The 17,607-nt window shown below is 30.5% G+C and overlaps 1 protein-coding gene across 4 annotated transcripts; it reads right to left on the bottom strand.

Moving 5' to 3' along the window:
- Window positions 1–509: 509 nt before the first annotated feature.
- Window positions 510–17,234, bottom strand: LOC124371487 (glycerol kinase-like). Of its 4 annotated transcripts, none has more exons than XM_046829829.1 (8): window positions 17,102–17,234; window positions 14,529–14,889; window positions 12,899–13,116; window positions 11,074–11,183; window positions 9,888–9,990; window positions 7,025–7,135; window positions 4,700–4,956; window positions 510–921 (listed from the first exon to the last, which is right to left on the bottom strand). In XM_046829829.1, the coding sequence occupies exons 2-8, from the start codon at window positions 14,857–14,859 to the stop codon at window positions 681–683; spliced, it is 1,371 nt and encodes a 456-aa protein (XP_046685785.1). In that variant the 5' UTR covers window positions 14,860–14,889; window positions 17,102–17,234; the 3' UTR covers window positions 510–680. The 4 variants fall into 4 exon arrangements, with proteins under 4 accessions (XP_046685785.1, XP_046685784.1, XP_046685783.1 ...); XM_046829828.1 differs by having other exon boundaries at window positions 511–921; window positions 17,149–17,234; XM_046829827.1 differs by having other exon boundaries at window positions 511–921; window positions 17,073–17,228.
- Between the last annotated feature and the right edge of the window lie 373 nt (window positions 17,235–17,607).

Below are 17,607 nucleotides of genomic sequence, written 5' to 3'. Positions count from 1 at the left end.
ACACGTTTTGTAAGATACAACAATGGCAAATGAGTTATTTATACCTGTCGAGTTAGAGCTGGCTGTCGATAGATTCCAATCCTCAAAATGTAGTGTTACACGTTTTGTAAGATACACACAATAGCAAGTGAGTTATTTATACCTAAGAGCTGGCTGTCGATAGATTCCAATCCTCAAAATGTAGTGTTACACGTTTTGTAAGATACAACAATGGCAAATGTCAGAAATTCCATTATCCTTTCAAACCATTCATCATCAATGACAAACTTAAAAAAGAGAAATGATTGATTTGTTTGGTGAGTAACCAAACTTTCGTCAGTAACCACAGGCGATCACCCACTTCGCTTTTATTCGGAAATATTGGTTTGTTCTTCAAGAAACATTTGGCATAATTTTTTAACTGCAATAAAGCTCCATATATAGAACATAACTAACAGTGAATTTTGTTTACTAAAAGAAATCTAATGACAATATGTACTTTAAAGTCGACAGGAAATTTGATTGCAGTGCCCACTTTGGACACCAGTTTAGAACGCATAAAATGGCGTAGCCACATTCCAGATGTGTACTGAACGTAGTTAGACAGCACCGTTCAGGTCACGCCGCTATCCCCACCCATTCGGCAACAGATGCCCCTCAGCAACTTACTTTGTGAATGATTTTGTATTGTAATTGCACAATTAATAGTCGAAGAGTAGTAGCAGATGACCCTTACCAACAGGAATACCACACAAGTCTGCTTGCAACTGCATCGCGTAACTGTTGACGGTCATGCCGCCATCTACCAACAGCTTGGTGAGTGGTATCCCACAATCTTGATTCATTGCTTCCAAAATGTCTCGTGTCTGGAAACACACAGCCTCCAGCGCAGCTTTCACTAAATGTTCCTTCTTCGTCTCCTCTGAGATACCAAATATCAACCTGGAATGAAAATAAGTTTTGACTCTATTTTCTACTAATATCTTCCATGTTTATCAGAATTACGTATAAAACAAATACTTAATGTCTGATCAGAATAAATATAGTAATAAAATATTGTATTCCATAGGTATGTAAATGACACAATTGTATTATTATACAGTTTTGATTCAAAATTTATTGCATGTGAGGGAAAACCTGAATAACTTCAACTGCTTTGAAGAAATCCATAATTATAAAACTAGACAAGCTCACGATATTATTGCACTTTAGACTAAGAAAAACATTAGTAAGCAAATATTTATTTACAAATCAAGTGTTTCAATAAATTACCTCAAACATTTAGGAGCTTAGAGCTAAAGCCATTCATTTGCAGCCAAGTTGTCTAGCTGGCTTATAAGTGAGGTATTTTATTCCCTTGATGAACATTTTTTGACAAATTTTAACCTTGTTGATACCGTACTCTAAGCAATTATTAATAGTTTTATAGTTTATAGTGTTTTTATGTATTCTATTGTGTTCTTAACTTAAACTGTTATATTTTTTTCATATTGTTAATTTCTAAATTTAATGGTTTATGAAAATAAAATTATTGTGTAGCAATAATAAAATTAAACCCATCCTAAGTTTTTAAACAAATGACAAGTGTACTATTTAGCAACTGTAATAACTTGCTAATTAATGGTGCATGATTTTATGTAATATTCTATTTTATTTTATCTGCGTTGATTTGAAACGCACATGTTTTGACAGTTCATATAGTACATAAGTCAACACCACCACCACTATTTATATACCATTTCAAACTGAAAGAATTGTTGATTTCAATGGTATAATTTGTTTTGCTGTTTTGGCAACAGTGATGTCATATAAACTTGCCAGAAAGATTGTCTTCATCTAGCCATTTCACTAGTAATTATATCATAGGCATGGTTTATTATGTAGGTCTCTAGCTTGCTGTAGCTTTATTTTAGGCTATGGTAAATTTTTTTATATATTATAAATATTTAGTGTACAGTTTTTGTTTGTTAATTTTTTTAAATAATCGTAAATAATTTATTTATGGTTTTGTAGTAAATACAATTCCATAGAATTTGTTATATTTTGGAAATATTTAGTATAACAATTATATTTTTGTTAATTTTTGAAAATAATCAAAACCAGAGCAACAAATTTAGCCTTTCAAGTACTATTTTTGTGGTTTTACAATATATATAATTTTTCTTCAAAAGAACCTGGATACCATTATATATTTTCTGAAACTAGATAAAATTGTCTATTTCAGGTTCTAATATTTATATTATCACACTTTACCTGGGATAGCCCCAAATTTACAAAAAAATAAATACAAAAATATAGTGTAGTAATTTTTGTATGGTTTATGTACAATGTTTTTATAGTATAATATTATCTCAACATTTTCCTAAAAAATGTATTACACATGCAGGTTTATAATAAAAATGTATATTTTACAAAATGCTTAAAATACGGGTACAAAACACTGAAAAATGGCCTGCCACCTGAAGAAAAAAGACTGCTAGTTCGAGGGTTAATGGTAATGTCCGCCAGTTATATCTTTTCCATAAATACGAGTACTTAAACAACATTGCCCAATCTAAGTTTCACTATTGAAAAAGAAATATCAAACCAACTGAAGTTTTTAGACCTCATTCTAGACAAAAGCATAAATAGTTTTGAATATAGTGTTTACTGTAAGTATACACCATCCATTTAACTTCATATCATCCATACATAAAAAATGGCTGCTTATAATTCTATGATTTACAGATGTTTTATAGTACCAGTGAATGTAACCAATTATTATAAAAAATTAAAGATCATAAAATACATTGCAAAGGTATTACGATAACACTTTGGTGGAAGAATTATAGTAAAATACTACTAGGTAATAAAAAGGAAAATGAAAAACAGCATAAGAAGTAAGTATATTTGTTAAGCATAGCCTGATATTGTAACAATGTAATTAAAGACCTTAAACCTCATAGCTTAGACCTAGTCTTTAAGACAACAACTACAACAGGAACATTGTGAGATGTAAATCTCTGAACCTGAGTTCTCTGTCCAAACAAAAACATACAAATCAGTGTATAACTTTGTTCACACAAAAACAGACTAACTTGTTACGATTGTCCCAGCTTTACATCAGACAGACAGGCAGGGCGTTTAGCCACAAATTTAAAGAGCATTTCCCAAAACCTAAATTACAAAAACAGATTTCATTGTTAGCTCAACATTTTATGGATGAGTACTACAGTTGGAAATTTTACACCAATTTCACAAAAGTAGCAAACTAAGTACGCTTGAAAAATACTAAATTTACAAGTATTTAAAAAAATAATCCATTCGGCCCGATTCATGTTAAATGAGATGCTAAAATTCAGCTCCCATTATTTGTTCAACACATAACTCCATCGTAACAGCCAGAATACAATACTATGCTACAGCCACAATAAAGTGGGAAGTTAAGTGACTACATGGGGAAGGGTGTACAGAAGTTTAGGCTCAGTGACACTGATCATTGTACCACTAGAGCCACATTTAAGACAAGAGGTTTCATTAGAGACTAGTCCTTACCGAAAAAAGTATCTGGTATTCAATAATCTCTATTTTTTATTTGAAATAAAGTCAAGTTCAGAACTACATAATTCAAGTCACCTTCATAATGTAAGAACCATCATCATTACAGTCAGAAATGTAAACTTAATGTGATTTGTACAAAAATATGAATTACTATAGATGCTGAATCTACATATGTAATATGTAAAGATGCAATATTATTATGTGTGGTAGTATTTAAATCATTTTAGATATTAGACCATTTTCTTTATTTAGTGTAAGAATAAACACTCTACAACATAGATTACAAGTACAGTATGCCCAAATACCTAGAGAAGTACTGAGTCTGTAGACACTTGTACCAAACTAATTACCACATAATTAACATGTCCATGAGACACTAGAAAAACCCATATTACATCATGCCTCAAAACTTTTAAAAGAATGGATCTGTAAACGTTACCTACCTATTAAAATATTAGACTAATAAGATATTATTCAAGTACAACAAGCACCATCAATTTAAAGTCCCACAGGGAAAATATTTTAAAACTAAAACATTCAGGTGGTGCAACCAATATTTGGTTGAGTACATTTTTTACTAAAAAAATTGTTTGGTCACAGTTCTTTTCTGAATGCAAGAAAAATATTTATAAATGTTTGGCCATTACGTAAAACATTGTAGACATTTAAAGTTGTATTTGGAGATATTGTTGTAATTAGGCTTACAGAAAAATGGCTGAAGACAGGAATATGAAATTTGTACAGTTTCTGTAAGAAAGATGACTTCATAGACAAGGTTTTACTTATAAAGAAATTAATTCCTTTAAGTAATTGGCTGAGCATTAGTGAAGCTATCACTCACGGAGCTGGAAAAATTTAATTTTTGTCTGTCTGTATAATATATCGAGAACGAACTGATTTGAAATTTTCCATTTAAGTTTCATTTCTACATAGGCAACGCCAAGTTCAATGATGGTGCAAGTCACTCCATGGGATTTTCCTGCAATCTGGCTATTTTCCCTCTTCAATCATAAAATTAGTAATCTATCTTAAGATGTACATTTGTAGTTGTATATTTTAGTATTATTCCCAACACCACCCTTTAATCGTATTTATTGTTAAGTAAGAAAACCTAATATATGGAAGAGATGTTTAACTAGTCTTGTTGTAAAATAACAAACTGTGACTACAATTATCGTACCCACGTGCATCATTGCGCCAATATGGAGCATAGAGACCAGAGAAGGCCGGTACAAACATGACCTGGCCTGTCGACGAAGCAGCCTGTGCCAGCTCGGCTGTAATGTTGACATCTGACAAAATGTGCAGATTGTCTCGCAGCCAGCTAATTGCCGCCCCTGCCACTGCCACTGACCCCTCTAGGGCGTAGATAGCGGGTGAGTTTTTCCCCAACTTGTAAGCAACTGTCGTCAACAGGCCGTGAGTGGATTGCACAATCTAAAAATGATAAATGTACTAAAGACACACATTGGAAAAAGCTAAATAAAGGAAACAATAAGACATTTTCTTTTTAAGCCTTATTTATTATTTTGTGTAATTTGTATATTAATTTTTGAGAATATAACAGTTATTAAATCAAGCTTAATACAAATTGATATTTGCCAAAAGTTTTCAACTCATTATTTTGAGCCAGAAAACAATTACAGTAAACTCAGGATTACTCTGAGAGATACGGTAGGTAAGTGAATTTCACATATATGATTCACATTTAGTGGAAGTACTATAGGTAATTACAAATAGTACTTCCACGACAGCAAAACATGGGAGAGAATGGTGCCTAATTTGATTTAAATCAAGTAATATTACCAATCAATAAATAAAACTAATGTATGTATCATTATAATGTAATTTACACATGTGGTAATCAACAGTTGTGATTGAATAACTAAATCTACATTATGTGCATTACAGTATATTTTCTAGTTTTTACAAAAAATCAGTCAACCACGTTCATGTTAAAGAACTTCTTTACCTGTGATCAAAGTTTATACAACAAAAGTTTGCAAGTAATGCATCGACTTGTTCCTAGAGATTTTGGATAAGTCCATTCATGTTTTTTTAGTGCTTTATATAGCTTACTTGCTTTTTCATCTACTCTCCTTCTTCCTCCAACTTCACTTCTTTTCGAAACATTAATGACAACGCACTGCTGGTCACACCTCACACAACAATATAGAGGATATTCAATACTAGACTGTAAAATATTTTCTTTTACTTCTGATAATTTTCAATATATTACAATAATTGAAAGTGTTATGAAATTGCTATAATATTTCCAAAAGTTTCAAAATTTATTTTAAAAAATAATTTTTTTAAGAGGACAACATGGTTAAACAACAAAGAGGGTAAATGTGTCATGCAATGGTGTTGTGATTGTGTAGGTACATTGTGGTTGTATTTAGATTTTAAGTCTAAAAAGTAAATAGGGTAAAACTGTTTCAATTGTTGATTTTAAAATACAAAAATGTTTACTATATGGAAGAGAAAACCATTCTTAACAATGTTGTACAGTTATGAAATGCTAGTTTTGTATTAATAAATCACATCTTACTTTAGAGTTTACACTTGTCTTTATTATATTGTAATTTTTAGAACACTATAAATTGGTGTTCGGGAGGGTGTTGGTGGCAGTGTTATGTAATTTTCAAGGGGGGTTATTGTTACCATTACAAGTCTGTTATATAGGGGTGGGGGTTCTGAAAAGTCTGATTTGTGGGTGTTTAAGTAATTATGTGAGACACTAGGGCTATTTCTACGGGCTATTGGATAAATACACAGGTTTACATACAGACTGAGAATAATTAATATGACGTTTACCATAGACCACAGATATAATTCCTTCAGTCACAGTTCATCTTATTCTAAAGGGCAGTCTATTGCCATGCACTTAAACCTCAAGGGCCTTTTGTGCACCCCAAAAGTATACCATGAGTTCTCAAACTGCCAAAAAACAACTGATCAGATCCTCCGAGGGAAATTCACCATCTTTGTCCATTACTAAAGATGGCGTATTACTCCCTTGCTTTTGCAGAAGAGTCAAATAGCAGGTGTTCAGAAGTTTCCTCTTGCTTTTGTCACACATTCTATAGAGCGGATCCTCCCGGAGAATGCCGACTCTGAGAAGATACTTCATCAGTTGTCCATGTTACAGTTAATATACTTTGAAATAACCTCAAATGTGCGTATCAATGTGTAATGTGTTATACTTGTTTTTCTTAAATTTTAAACTTTTTTCAAAAAGATGCTGTACATTTGCTTAAAATTATTAAATGTTTTTGCTACAAACCAAATGACGCACATCTGCGGCACTACAAGGTTTTATGGTCATTTTAAGGCAAATGTTAACAAATTTCAGTTTTAATTTATAAATATAAATTATATGTCAGCTTTTCATCAACAAATAAACCAGTATAACCACTATTACAGGAGTATGGAATTAAACTGATAAATAACTGTGGTGTGAACTAGTCTAAACTAGGTTTTTATTATTATGTGAAATAATTACCGCAGTGCCTGTGTTATATAGCAAGAAGCAACCTGTGCCATAAGTGTTTTTGGCCTGCCCTTGTTTCCAACACATCTGTCCGACTAACGCTGCTTGTTGGTCTCCCAAACACTGGAAAAAAGTAACATTTAAAAACAATTATTAATCTCCCAATATATCAAACATATAAAAATACATAAAGATATAACTTACAATGACAAATTTTTCTTCATTATTATAATAAAACTATTCTAACGACAATATTATTCTCCATCTATTCCTGATAAAAATAATGTATAACCATAACACATCATTATTCCCTTAGAACCACATTTTAAAGATTTATAAAGACCCAAAAAACAGGCTACGATTTAAAATCTTATTAGTGCCAGTCACTTAACTTTTAACCCATTGGTTACCAGTAACGAATTGTGCCTGTCATCAGTTAGCATCAGCATCATTATTACCGATGACAAGAACTGCCTGAAATATAACACGTTCAATTTGGAAGCTGGTCAACTCCCTTGAAATCGATTGTGTCATCTGTTGATTGTTTGTTTTTATTACTTGCCGTCTGAAATGACGTTCTTTTCTGAGTTTTAGTAAATTTGTGGAGAACATACTCAATGAAAGTAAATATAATGTGGGTGATGGTAACTTTGATGACAAAATGTTGAGTAAAATGATGATGAAGAAATTTAAGAAAATTATGTGACAAGGCCTAACCTTCATACTTGGGAATTACCAAGGCAAGGTAATGATCTACATAATTTTATTTTTAGTGGTAGATCTGGTATAAATCCAATTGTTGCGGTGACTAAATACTAAAAATGTAAGATAATAAAATTCAAATATCTTTATTCATTACTGTATATGCATGGAAAATACACATTAAATAGTATAAGTGTACAGTATTATGCTAGTACAATAAAACAAACTTATTCTAATTCAAACAGTTTAAGAATATTATTTAGTCAACAAATAAAATAAAATAAGCCTAGACAATGACTGAATTTTGCTCTAACTCTAAAAACACTCTTCAAGTGAATAAAAAAGATGTTCCGTACAGTATTTTTATTTAAATTTTGTTTGAAAAGATGTTTTTTGTATGTTTCTAATTTTAGAAGGTATGAAAAACTAAAATTTTGATCCTAATTACTTTTTAGGATCATGTCAAGTTTTTTTCTAAGTTGCATATTAATGAACTAATATGGGAATGTATAAATGCAGAGTACATTTGTTTCAAAGTGTCTTGGTTGCATATTTCTGACATTTGCTTGGAGGTATTTAGTCCAGATAATTTGATTGATTTTTGTTCATGACAGATTATACGGTACATGTTGATTCCAAATAACATTAAATACAATTTTAACATATTATATGGTGATTAATATTTTTAATTTACCTTAAGCACCCACACAATGATTTCCATAGCAAAGTAACAAAAATAATTTGTTACCAGAGGGTAAAATTATTGGAATTTTGATTGGTAGGTAATGGGTTAAATACAATTTTAACATATTATATGGTGATTAATATTTTTAATTTACCTTAAGCACCCACACAATGATTTCCATAGCAAAATAACAAAAATAATTTGTTACCAGAGGGTAAAATTATTGGAATTTTGATTGGTAGGTAATGGGTTAAATACAATTTTAACATATTATATGGTGATTAATATTTTTAATTTACCTTAAGCACCCACACAATGATTTCCATAGCAAAGTAACAAAAATAATTTGTTACCAGAGGGTAAAATTATTGGAATTTTGATTGGTAGGTAATGGGTTAAATACAATTTTAACATATTATATGGTGATTAATATTTTTAATTTACCTTAAGCACCCACACAATGATTTCCATAGCAAAATAACAAAAATAATTTGTTACCAGAGGGTAAAATTATTGGAATTTTGATTGGTAGGTAATGGGTTAAATACAATTTTAACATATTATATGGTGATTAATATTTTTAATTTACCTTAAGCACCCACACAATGATTTCCATAGCAAAGTAACAAAAATAATTTGTTACCAGAGGGTAAAATTATTGGAATTTTGATTGGTAGGTAATGGGTTAAATACAATTTTAACATATTATATGGTGATTAATATTTTTAATTTACCTTAAGCACCCACACAATGATTTCCATAGCAAAGTAACAAAAATAATTTGTTACCAGAGGGTAAAATTATTGGAATTTTGATTGGTAGGTAATGGGTTAAATACAATTTTAACATATTATATGGTGATTAATATTTTTAATTTACCTTAAGCACCCACACAATGATTTCCATAGCAAAGTAACAAAAATAATTTGTTACCAGAGGGTACAATTATTGGAATTTTGATTGGTAGGTAATGGGTTAAATACAATTTTAACATATTATATGGTGATTAATATTTTTAATTTACCTTAAGCACCCACACAATGATTTCCATAGCAAAGTAACAAAAATAATTTGTTACCAGAGGGTAAAATTATTGGAATTTTGATTGGTAGGTAATGGGTTAAATACAATTTTAACATATTATATGGTGATTAATATTTTTAATTTACCTTAAGCACCCACACAATGATTTCCATAGCAAAGTAACAAAAATAATTTGTTACCAGAGGGTAAAATTATTGGAATTTTGATTGGTAGGTAATGGGTTAAATACAATTTTAACATATTATATGGTGATTAATATTTTTAATTTACCTTAAGCACCCACACAATGATTTCCATAGCAAAGTAACAAAAATAATTTGTTACCAGAGGGTAAAATTATTGGAATTTTGATTGGTAGGTAATGGGTTAAATAGAGTCATTTACATTTGACTAAAAAAACTTGTAGATAACAGTATAAAAACAAACTTAAGTTAACAAACTTACCCCTGAAATTGGAACACCACGTAGTGAGGTCTCTGCTAAATACCCGTAGATTTCTGAGGAACTTCTAATTTGTGGTAAAACACTCATAGGAATATCAAAAAACCTGTTAAAACAGAGTTAATGTTGAAGACGTGAACAAAATATTCATCATAGGAATAATATGTGTAGTAAGCATTCCAAAATGCTTTTTTTGTGTTAAAAAGAATAAAAATGTTATTGAATCGCTTTAACTCTTAGGGAATACCATAATAAAGTACTCAGCTCCTAATACAGTAACTATTCAGACTTAAGAATAGTTTGACTTAAAAATTATTCACGTAATGAATTATAATAAAATAAAATTCCAACTAAAGGGAGAAAATGGTGTTGCGATTATCAAACAAATTTTAATTTAAAAGAATTTGGTAATAAAAAGCTTTGATTTCTAGAAAAAAAATCAACCTTCAATTTTGGCTTAGAAATTGCTTTTGAGTTTTAGAAGTAAATTTCTGTTTCCTCATTTATGGATGTAAATATTGACTGTACAGTTATTACAAGTTATTCTCAATTTTGTAATCAGTTTTTACAGTTATTTGAAGATTATAAACAATTGTGCTAAAATGTTTTTAACTACTAACACAAATGTACGTGTTTTAATATTTTTCTTTTTGAAATTTAAACAAATTGATTTTTAACTATGCAAATATTTATTGATATGCAGCAGCTCATTTTCAAACAAGTTTTTTTTTTTTTAATTTCAGAAAAATTACCTTATTAGAAACTGAACTTATGATGTTTTACACATGGTATATAAATTCATTGATATGCACCAATATTACTCATCACAGGTTTCTCATGACTCAGTTAAGTTAACAACTTACTTGAAATAGTTATAGAACTTCATTCATTTTTTTAGGCCTATTTTTGGAGAGTTAATTAGTAGGGAAGGAGGAATATTAGTAGGGCAGGGATTAATTTGTTAGGAGGAGGGGGTAATAGGGGAGAATTTACTATAATGGGTATGTGTAAAGCTCAATGTACGAAATTTGTCTAGATTTGATGTAATATACACAAAACACTGACCAGTGAAATATTCAGAAGAAATTGGCTTAAATTAGACAAGTTGATATGCTTTAATTGTTACTCAAACTGCTTAACAGATGAATCGCCACACTAGGTCATTTTAATCCACACTTATTATAATCACCTGCAAAGCATTGGATCCCATTGCAAGGTTTGAAGACTCATAAGCATTGTCCTTGAGGCATTGGTAACATCAGTGATATGTAGACCTCCATGAACGCCGCCAGTCAAGTTCTAGATAAGAAGAGGGGGAAATCATTAATGTCATTATTGAAAAAATCTCATCAATAATAAATATTACTATAACAATATCATAACAATCTGAGCGTTTTCATATTTTATTTACAGCTTTATTAATATATCCAAGGATTTAGTAAATTTTACCAAAATTAACATTTTAGACATTAACGTGCTTTTCACCATCAAACGTACAGGTAGTTACCTTATGAACATTCCTCACCTGAAAATAAAATGTATTTAAATTTATTTTTATAACTAAAATGACTGGGAATAAATTATGGAACAAACTATTAAACTAGTTGATGTTCAGGTAGCCTATTCATAGTAAACTCTTAACATTTATTGATTGCATTTATTTTTGGGCTGTCTGAACTTGAGAGCTAGAACTTGAGTGGGCATTGACAATATCCACTCAAAAACAAGTTATAGAAAAACAAAATGAACAAAATGGAAGGTTGAGTTCAGCTCCATTTCACCTTTTGTTTAGTGCAGCGTCTGATATCTGACACTGGTACAGAATGACTCCTGGAATCTGGAGTAGCCTTTTGTCTGAAGTATCCGTAAAGTCTGTGACGAAGACGTTCAAAACGAACTCCTTGCATTGTTTCAACATCAGAGTCATCTAGGCTACTAAAGACTTTTTATGGATCTCTTCATACAGACGTGTACTCCACATCCTAGGAGTCTATCTGTACCAGTGTCAGATTCCAGATACTGGACTAAGGGGAAGGTGAAATGAAGTTTAACTCAGTATTCCCACTGAATCAATCTTTCCCACCATGTTATATGAAGATGGAAGGATCGAAACCCAAACAAGCATGAAGAACAATGTAATAAACAGTTGAATACATAGAAACCAATAGTGAGGCCAAGGGAGGAATGAATTTATATTTTATTAATTTATTTTTTTGGAATTTATTGAAATTGCACAGAACCAACTCAAGTATTAATAAAATCAAGTGAAATCAAATGGTTATGGTTTCAATATAATGTGAAGTAAGCTACAAGAGATTGTTTTAAATAATGTCAGATAAAAAATTAAACCTGCAACAATAATTTTAAAAATTTCTATTTTAATTTAGATGTTATCACACCACTCAATAAAAAAAAAGGTTTCCTAAATAATAACTGCTTATCTGTGAAAGATCCTATACATGGCAGCAATTTTTGTTCCTTAATTGTCATTAAAAGAGTACATCAATGTCTTCTGAACAAGAAATTAATGTTTCTGTGAATTTTATAATAAGAAACATAATGATCAGTTTCTTATGTGTATCATGTGTCTGAGGAAACAAACGTGTTATACTTTTTATCTGTGTAATGTTATTCAATGAAAATGCTTGTTCCTTCAAAAACACAAGGTAAAATTATGTCTTGAAAGATAACGGGATCTTCCATATTACAATTCTGTTGGTGATCTATGATTCAACAATGACAAAGAAGTGAAAAATACAGTCATGGTATGGTCTTCTTTACAGACAACAGATTTCTTCAGAAGTTCATAGAGTAGGTATGATGTGAACAAAATATATTCTAATAATATTTACAGATTCTTTCTTATTACATTACCTTATCTTAAAAACATGTATATTACCAATATGTAAATGACAAATTTCAAAATTTATATCTTTTCACTACAATGGCAATCTCAAAGATTGAGAGGTAGTTTGAATAATAAGATGGCTTTTCTTTTATAACCGACTACTTACCCAAATTAGCCATGTATCGACAGTGCCGAAAAAACACCTCTTTTGCTCAACAGCAGTCTTTACTTCTGGTACATTATCCAACAGCCATCTCAGTTTAAGAGCACTAAAATATGTACTTATTGGCAGGCCACTGATTGTCTTTAGAGTTTCTGCTTTTTTACCATAAATTTTTGACCGCATTTGGTCCACAGTATCGGCATTCCGTACATCCAACCATACTGAGGAAAAATAAAACTTATAAATTAGTACAAACATTATTAAATTAATAGCATTGAAAATTGTCTATGTTTAAATAAGTCAAGCTATTAAACATTTTGAAAGTTAATAATCATTACAATACTGTTTATGAAAAGTATTACATCATACAGAATTGCCAAAAACTCTACACCACTAATTTTTGTAACAATATCATATATAAAAAGGAAACTTGAAGAAAACAGGTTGGTCAATGAGATCATGTTGTTTGAAGCACATTTAAAATGTATTATTTTGAAGAGTTTAAATTACATAATTTATTGGTTTTCTGAGCATAAAAATCAAATATTCAACCTGACAGTGGAAGAAAGATAATTTCATATCTGGTATTCATGTTGAGGTTAAGTGGTAGAGAGGACTTTATAGTCCTAACTTCGCCTCTAATAAAGTCATTTTTCATTTCATTTCATGTAGAAAGATGAACCTGAAGTTGCTTATTATTTTTAAATTAATTTTACAACTCTGATGGTATGACGGCTCTAATGGTTGGCATGTTAATACATTTATAACACTTTCAAACAATAGAAACTCCATTATCTTGAAAATTATATGGTAGATTCTATAAACTTTAGCTTGGTTTAATTACAATCAATTATAAGTTATGTTAATAAATATATTTATTTTATTTTATCATACTTATCAAAACCTTTTACTGCCCTTGATATACCTATTAAGAGAAATCAAAACCGTATAAAATGTTGTAGTAAATAATAGTAAACTTATACCAATTTAAATTTGTCACAATTTAAAAATTTCAGAAAAAGTAGTTTTTATAACAAGTAACAAATTTTACTTTGTACAAGTCTTAAGAAAAATAACAGAATTGTGTAAATATACAAACTTGTTTTAAGTGTATTTTAAATGTCTCATTTTGAAGCTTTTCATTTTCAAGCTGTTAGATTTATCAGACCTTTGTAAATAATAGGACCAAACTGTACATATGAGATCACTGAGAATGTAATTTTTAATTTGTACATCCCACGTAATGAATTACAAACAGATTATATAAAGCACCTGGTACACATCTTGTGTTATGTGTATTGTATTATGTTTTCGGGTTTGGCTCTATGATTTGTAGTGATTACTGATTTTTGCACATCTCTGCTATTTTTTTTATTTTTGCCTATCCTTAGCATAAATCTTATTCTTAGTTTTTTTATAGCTCACAGGTAAATTTTGAAATGTCTAATTGCAGTTTTACTTGGGCAAACATGTAATGTAAAAATTTTAAAATTAATTGTGTTGCTAGCTACAAATGTCTTACTGATTAAACACCATACATTTTTTTAAATATGTATTTACATTCTACACTTTTTTGGATTTAACCATTAACTAATGTACTGAAAGGAACAATAAAGATGAATGATTTACATACCTATTGCATTATAGAGAGGTTTTCCAGTCAATGGATCCCATACTATAGTAGTCTCACGCTGATTTGTCAATCCTATGGACACAATATCTCCTGGGTCAATATCAAGCTTTTTCAAATGATCTATAGATGTCTCTACACAGTTCTTGACTTTTGTCAATATTTCAAATGGATCCTGTTCCACCCAGCCTTCTTTTGGACAAATCTGCGTAACTTGTTCTTGATGATACGTTAATACTTCGCCTGTGTTAGCCGCAAACACCAGAAACCTTGCACTGCTTGTTCCTTCATCTATGGCTCCCACCAGAGGACCAAATCTACCCCTTGTGCTCATGTTAGTTAATTAGAAAGTTACATGATATACCTAAGAAAGCCATGTCATGTTAGTTAAACTCTCATTTCTAAATCATATGAAGGACTAAATTTACATTAAATTAATACTTATTTAACTATTATTTCTTTACAACACCAGTAATAAATTTAAACATATAAGAAATAGGAAATTCATAGGCGTATAAGCAAAAGTGATGGGATGAGTGCTGATACCCGTAATACTGCAAACGTAATTCGTGTCCAACACAAGCCATGGGATGGGTGAACAAACTACCTGATCCCACAGCATTCTTGCAGGTCTCATAGATCATACTAATTTACAAGAATTAAAATGGCTGTCATAAAATTGTAGCACGGTTTTCCCTTTGATGCCGTGAAGGTTGGTTTAAGCCAGACTGATGAATGCTGACTCTGTGGAGAGGCAGAAGAATCATCTCTTTGTGAGAAAGTAGTTCCAATTTTAATAATCACTTTATTTTGTTAAGGTTTAATTGGGTCTTCAGTGCCTCTCCGTACTGCTGGCAGAAACAAAATTATCCCTTAGTAAAGTAGCTAAATTCAAGCCCAGATCATGTTAGCGCTTCAATCTCAATGAGTACTGTATTGGGTAATTCATTAATTAATGTAAGGATAAATTTACAATTTTATCCATCTATAATTTGTATTATAGACTGACCATGACACAGGACTGTTTTGTCTGTGTCCTTTATGCCAGTGATAACGTGTGGAAACTGAGCATTATGTTATCTTACATTAACAATTTTAGCCTTAGTGTCTGATGTAATAAACAGCAGTGGTTTAGCTAAATAGGCAACATCCGTTACATCGGATATCTCCAAATTTGAATGTAATTGGCTTTTATAATGTGCAGTGCCACTATGTTCAGTATAATGATGAGTTAACAAACAATGAACGCAAAAACCATAAACCTTGTAATTGACATTGTATTTGGGTGTCTATGAGGACAGTTTAGTTGTCACTGTTAGCCATCAGGCGACGTGAACATGGGTAATTGTTGACTGTTTATCAATTTCCATGATGACTGAAACCTGTTGCTTAATAGGCTATGTTATTTGTATTAATTATTCAAACATGAGTAGACATTATAGAAAAAAATCTCCATTGAACAAAAATATGAAAAGTATAATGCAAAGCTGTACAATTTCTTTGTTGATCCTGGCTTGTGTAAGCGTATCTTTAAAGTGGCCATGCTTGCTTAAGCGTTGATGGATTTTGTTGAAAAATGTACTGTTGAAATTGTTACAAAAATTGTAAAATACTTGGCTGTATTACCGACCTTTAAAGTGGTCACGCTAAGCAATATACAAACCAGAGGTCCAGCATGATAAGCGGACCCGATTTTTTATATCGATATTGACAAACAATATTATTTAATTATAGCTATCAATATATAACTTGTATAAATTTTAAGTCACTGTTTCATATAATAAACATATTGTCTTTTATAGACAGTAGAAAACTCATAGAGGATTGTAAAAGGGTCTAAAAATTAGCATATCAGCGGACCTGCTTGCAGATCATCTAAGTTATGTAAATATTTGCACTAAAGAGACGTATGGTTTTCTAGAAAGGGTGCTTTCAACTTCTTGAAAGCGGTAAATCATTGCTACCCAGGAGAAAACATATAAATAGTTTGGTTAATTATGTTGTCATCATTTTGTTATAATTTATGAGCTTGACCTATTTCTAGTTCTAATTTTATGAATACTCCTTATAGCTCCTTCATTATTTATGAGATTGTCACTATGTGTATTATATTAATTATTTTAATTTCAAATATGATTATAGATATGATAAGACTCGTATTCGATAAATGAATAGTAAGTATCGATGATTATATTAATCGATATAAAAACCGGATCCGCTTATCGTACTCTACCTAAAACCGGTCCTATGTCATATTCGGTTTATATAATGATGTTCACTATTTTTAAGAATTTAATGAAAAAATGCTGTTACAAAATCAGGAAAATTGTTTATCAAAAGAGGTTATCCAGTTAATAGTTCATGGGTATGTAATTTCTGAGTTTAGTCTAATCTGAAAGTTTTTCATCAAGACAAAATACAATCCCTCCAATTATATATAAATCTGGCTTCCACCTGTAAATACAAGTGGAAGTATGTACCAAATTTCATATACAGGCTAGCCTGTTATAACCTAAAAGTTTATTATAATTTTCTAAATATACATACATATAAGCTTATTCAACTGTATTATTTACGTTTTCTTTAAATAAATAACACTATTGTATAGAAACCCACAACTAACATTTTTATTAACTAATCCAAGATACCAGTCCTGGATTATGCACTATTAGTAGATATACACAAAGTCATAGACAGACTCACAGGCACCATATAAACAGACGCAAAAAAAAGAACACATTGCAAAGTGATCATTAAGTCACGCACATCAAAAGTTAATCAAGTAGTCAAAAGAAAAAAGTAACCAAGTGAACCAAAATATACTTTACAAACTTTGATTATTATTAGCTTTCACAAATTAATTACATTTTCACAGCAACTGGTCAAAATTTCCACCTTTTTCAGTAATGCATGCATGAACTATTTTTATCATGTTTGATGAGACTTTTTCAGCACGTTTAAAGTAATGTTGATGATTTCCATTATTATATTATTTTCAATTCATCCAAAGCGTGTGGACGGTTTTTATAAACGTTATCTTTAAGAAAAAACTCTGAAGACCGTCAAATCAGGGAATCTTGAA

This window comes from Homalodisca vitripennis, unplaced genomic scaffold (assembly GCF_021130785.1).
Source record: "Homalodisca vitripennis isolate AUS2020 unplaced genomic scaffold, UT_GWSS_2.1 ScUCBcl_1477;HRSCAF=5155, whole genome shotgun sequence".
NCBI classification, from domain to species: Eukaryota; Metazoa; Arthropoda; class Insecta; order Hemiptera; family Cicadellidae; genus Homalodisca; species Homalodisca vitripennis.
Note: the sequence above shows the minus strand (reverse complement) of the source record. Positions and strands in the feature narration are given on the sequence as shown.

What these genes read in the sequence shown, in the direction of transcription:
- LOC124371487 (XM_046829829.1), bottom strand. Translation starts at nt 14,859, where the DNA reads ATGAGCACAAGGGGTAGATTTGGTCCTCTGGTGGGAGCCATAGATGAA. An exon ending in TCGATACATGGCTAATTTGG is followed by an intron (nt 11,184 to 12,898) that starts GTAAGTAGTCGG and finishes CTTCTTATCTAG; the next exon opens with AACTTGACTGGCGGCGTTCA. An exon ending in TGGGATCCAATGCTTTGCAG is followed by an intron (nt 9,991 to 11,073) that starts GTGATTATAATA and finishes CTGTTTTAACAG; the next exon opens with GTTTTTTGATATTCCTATGA.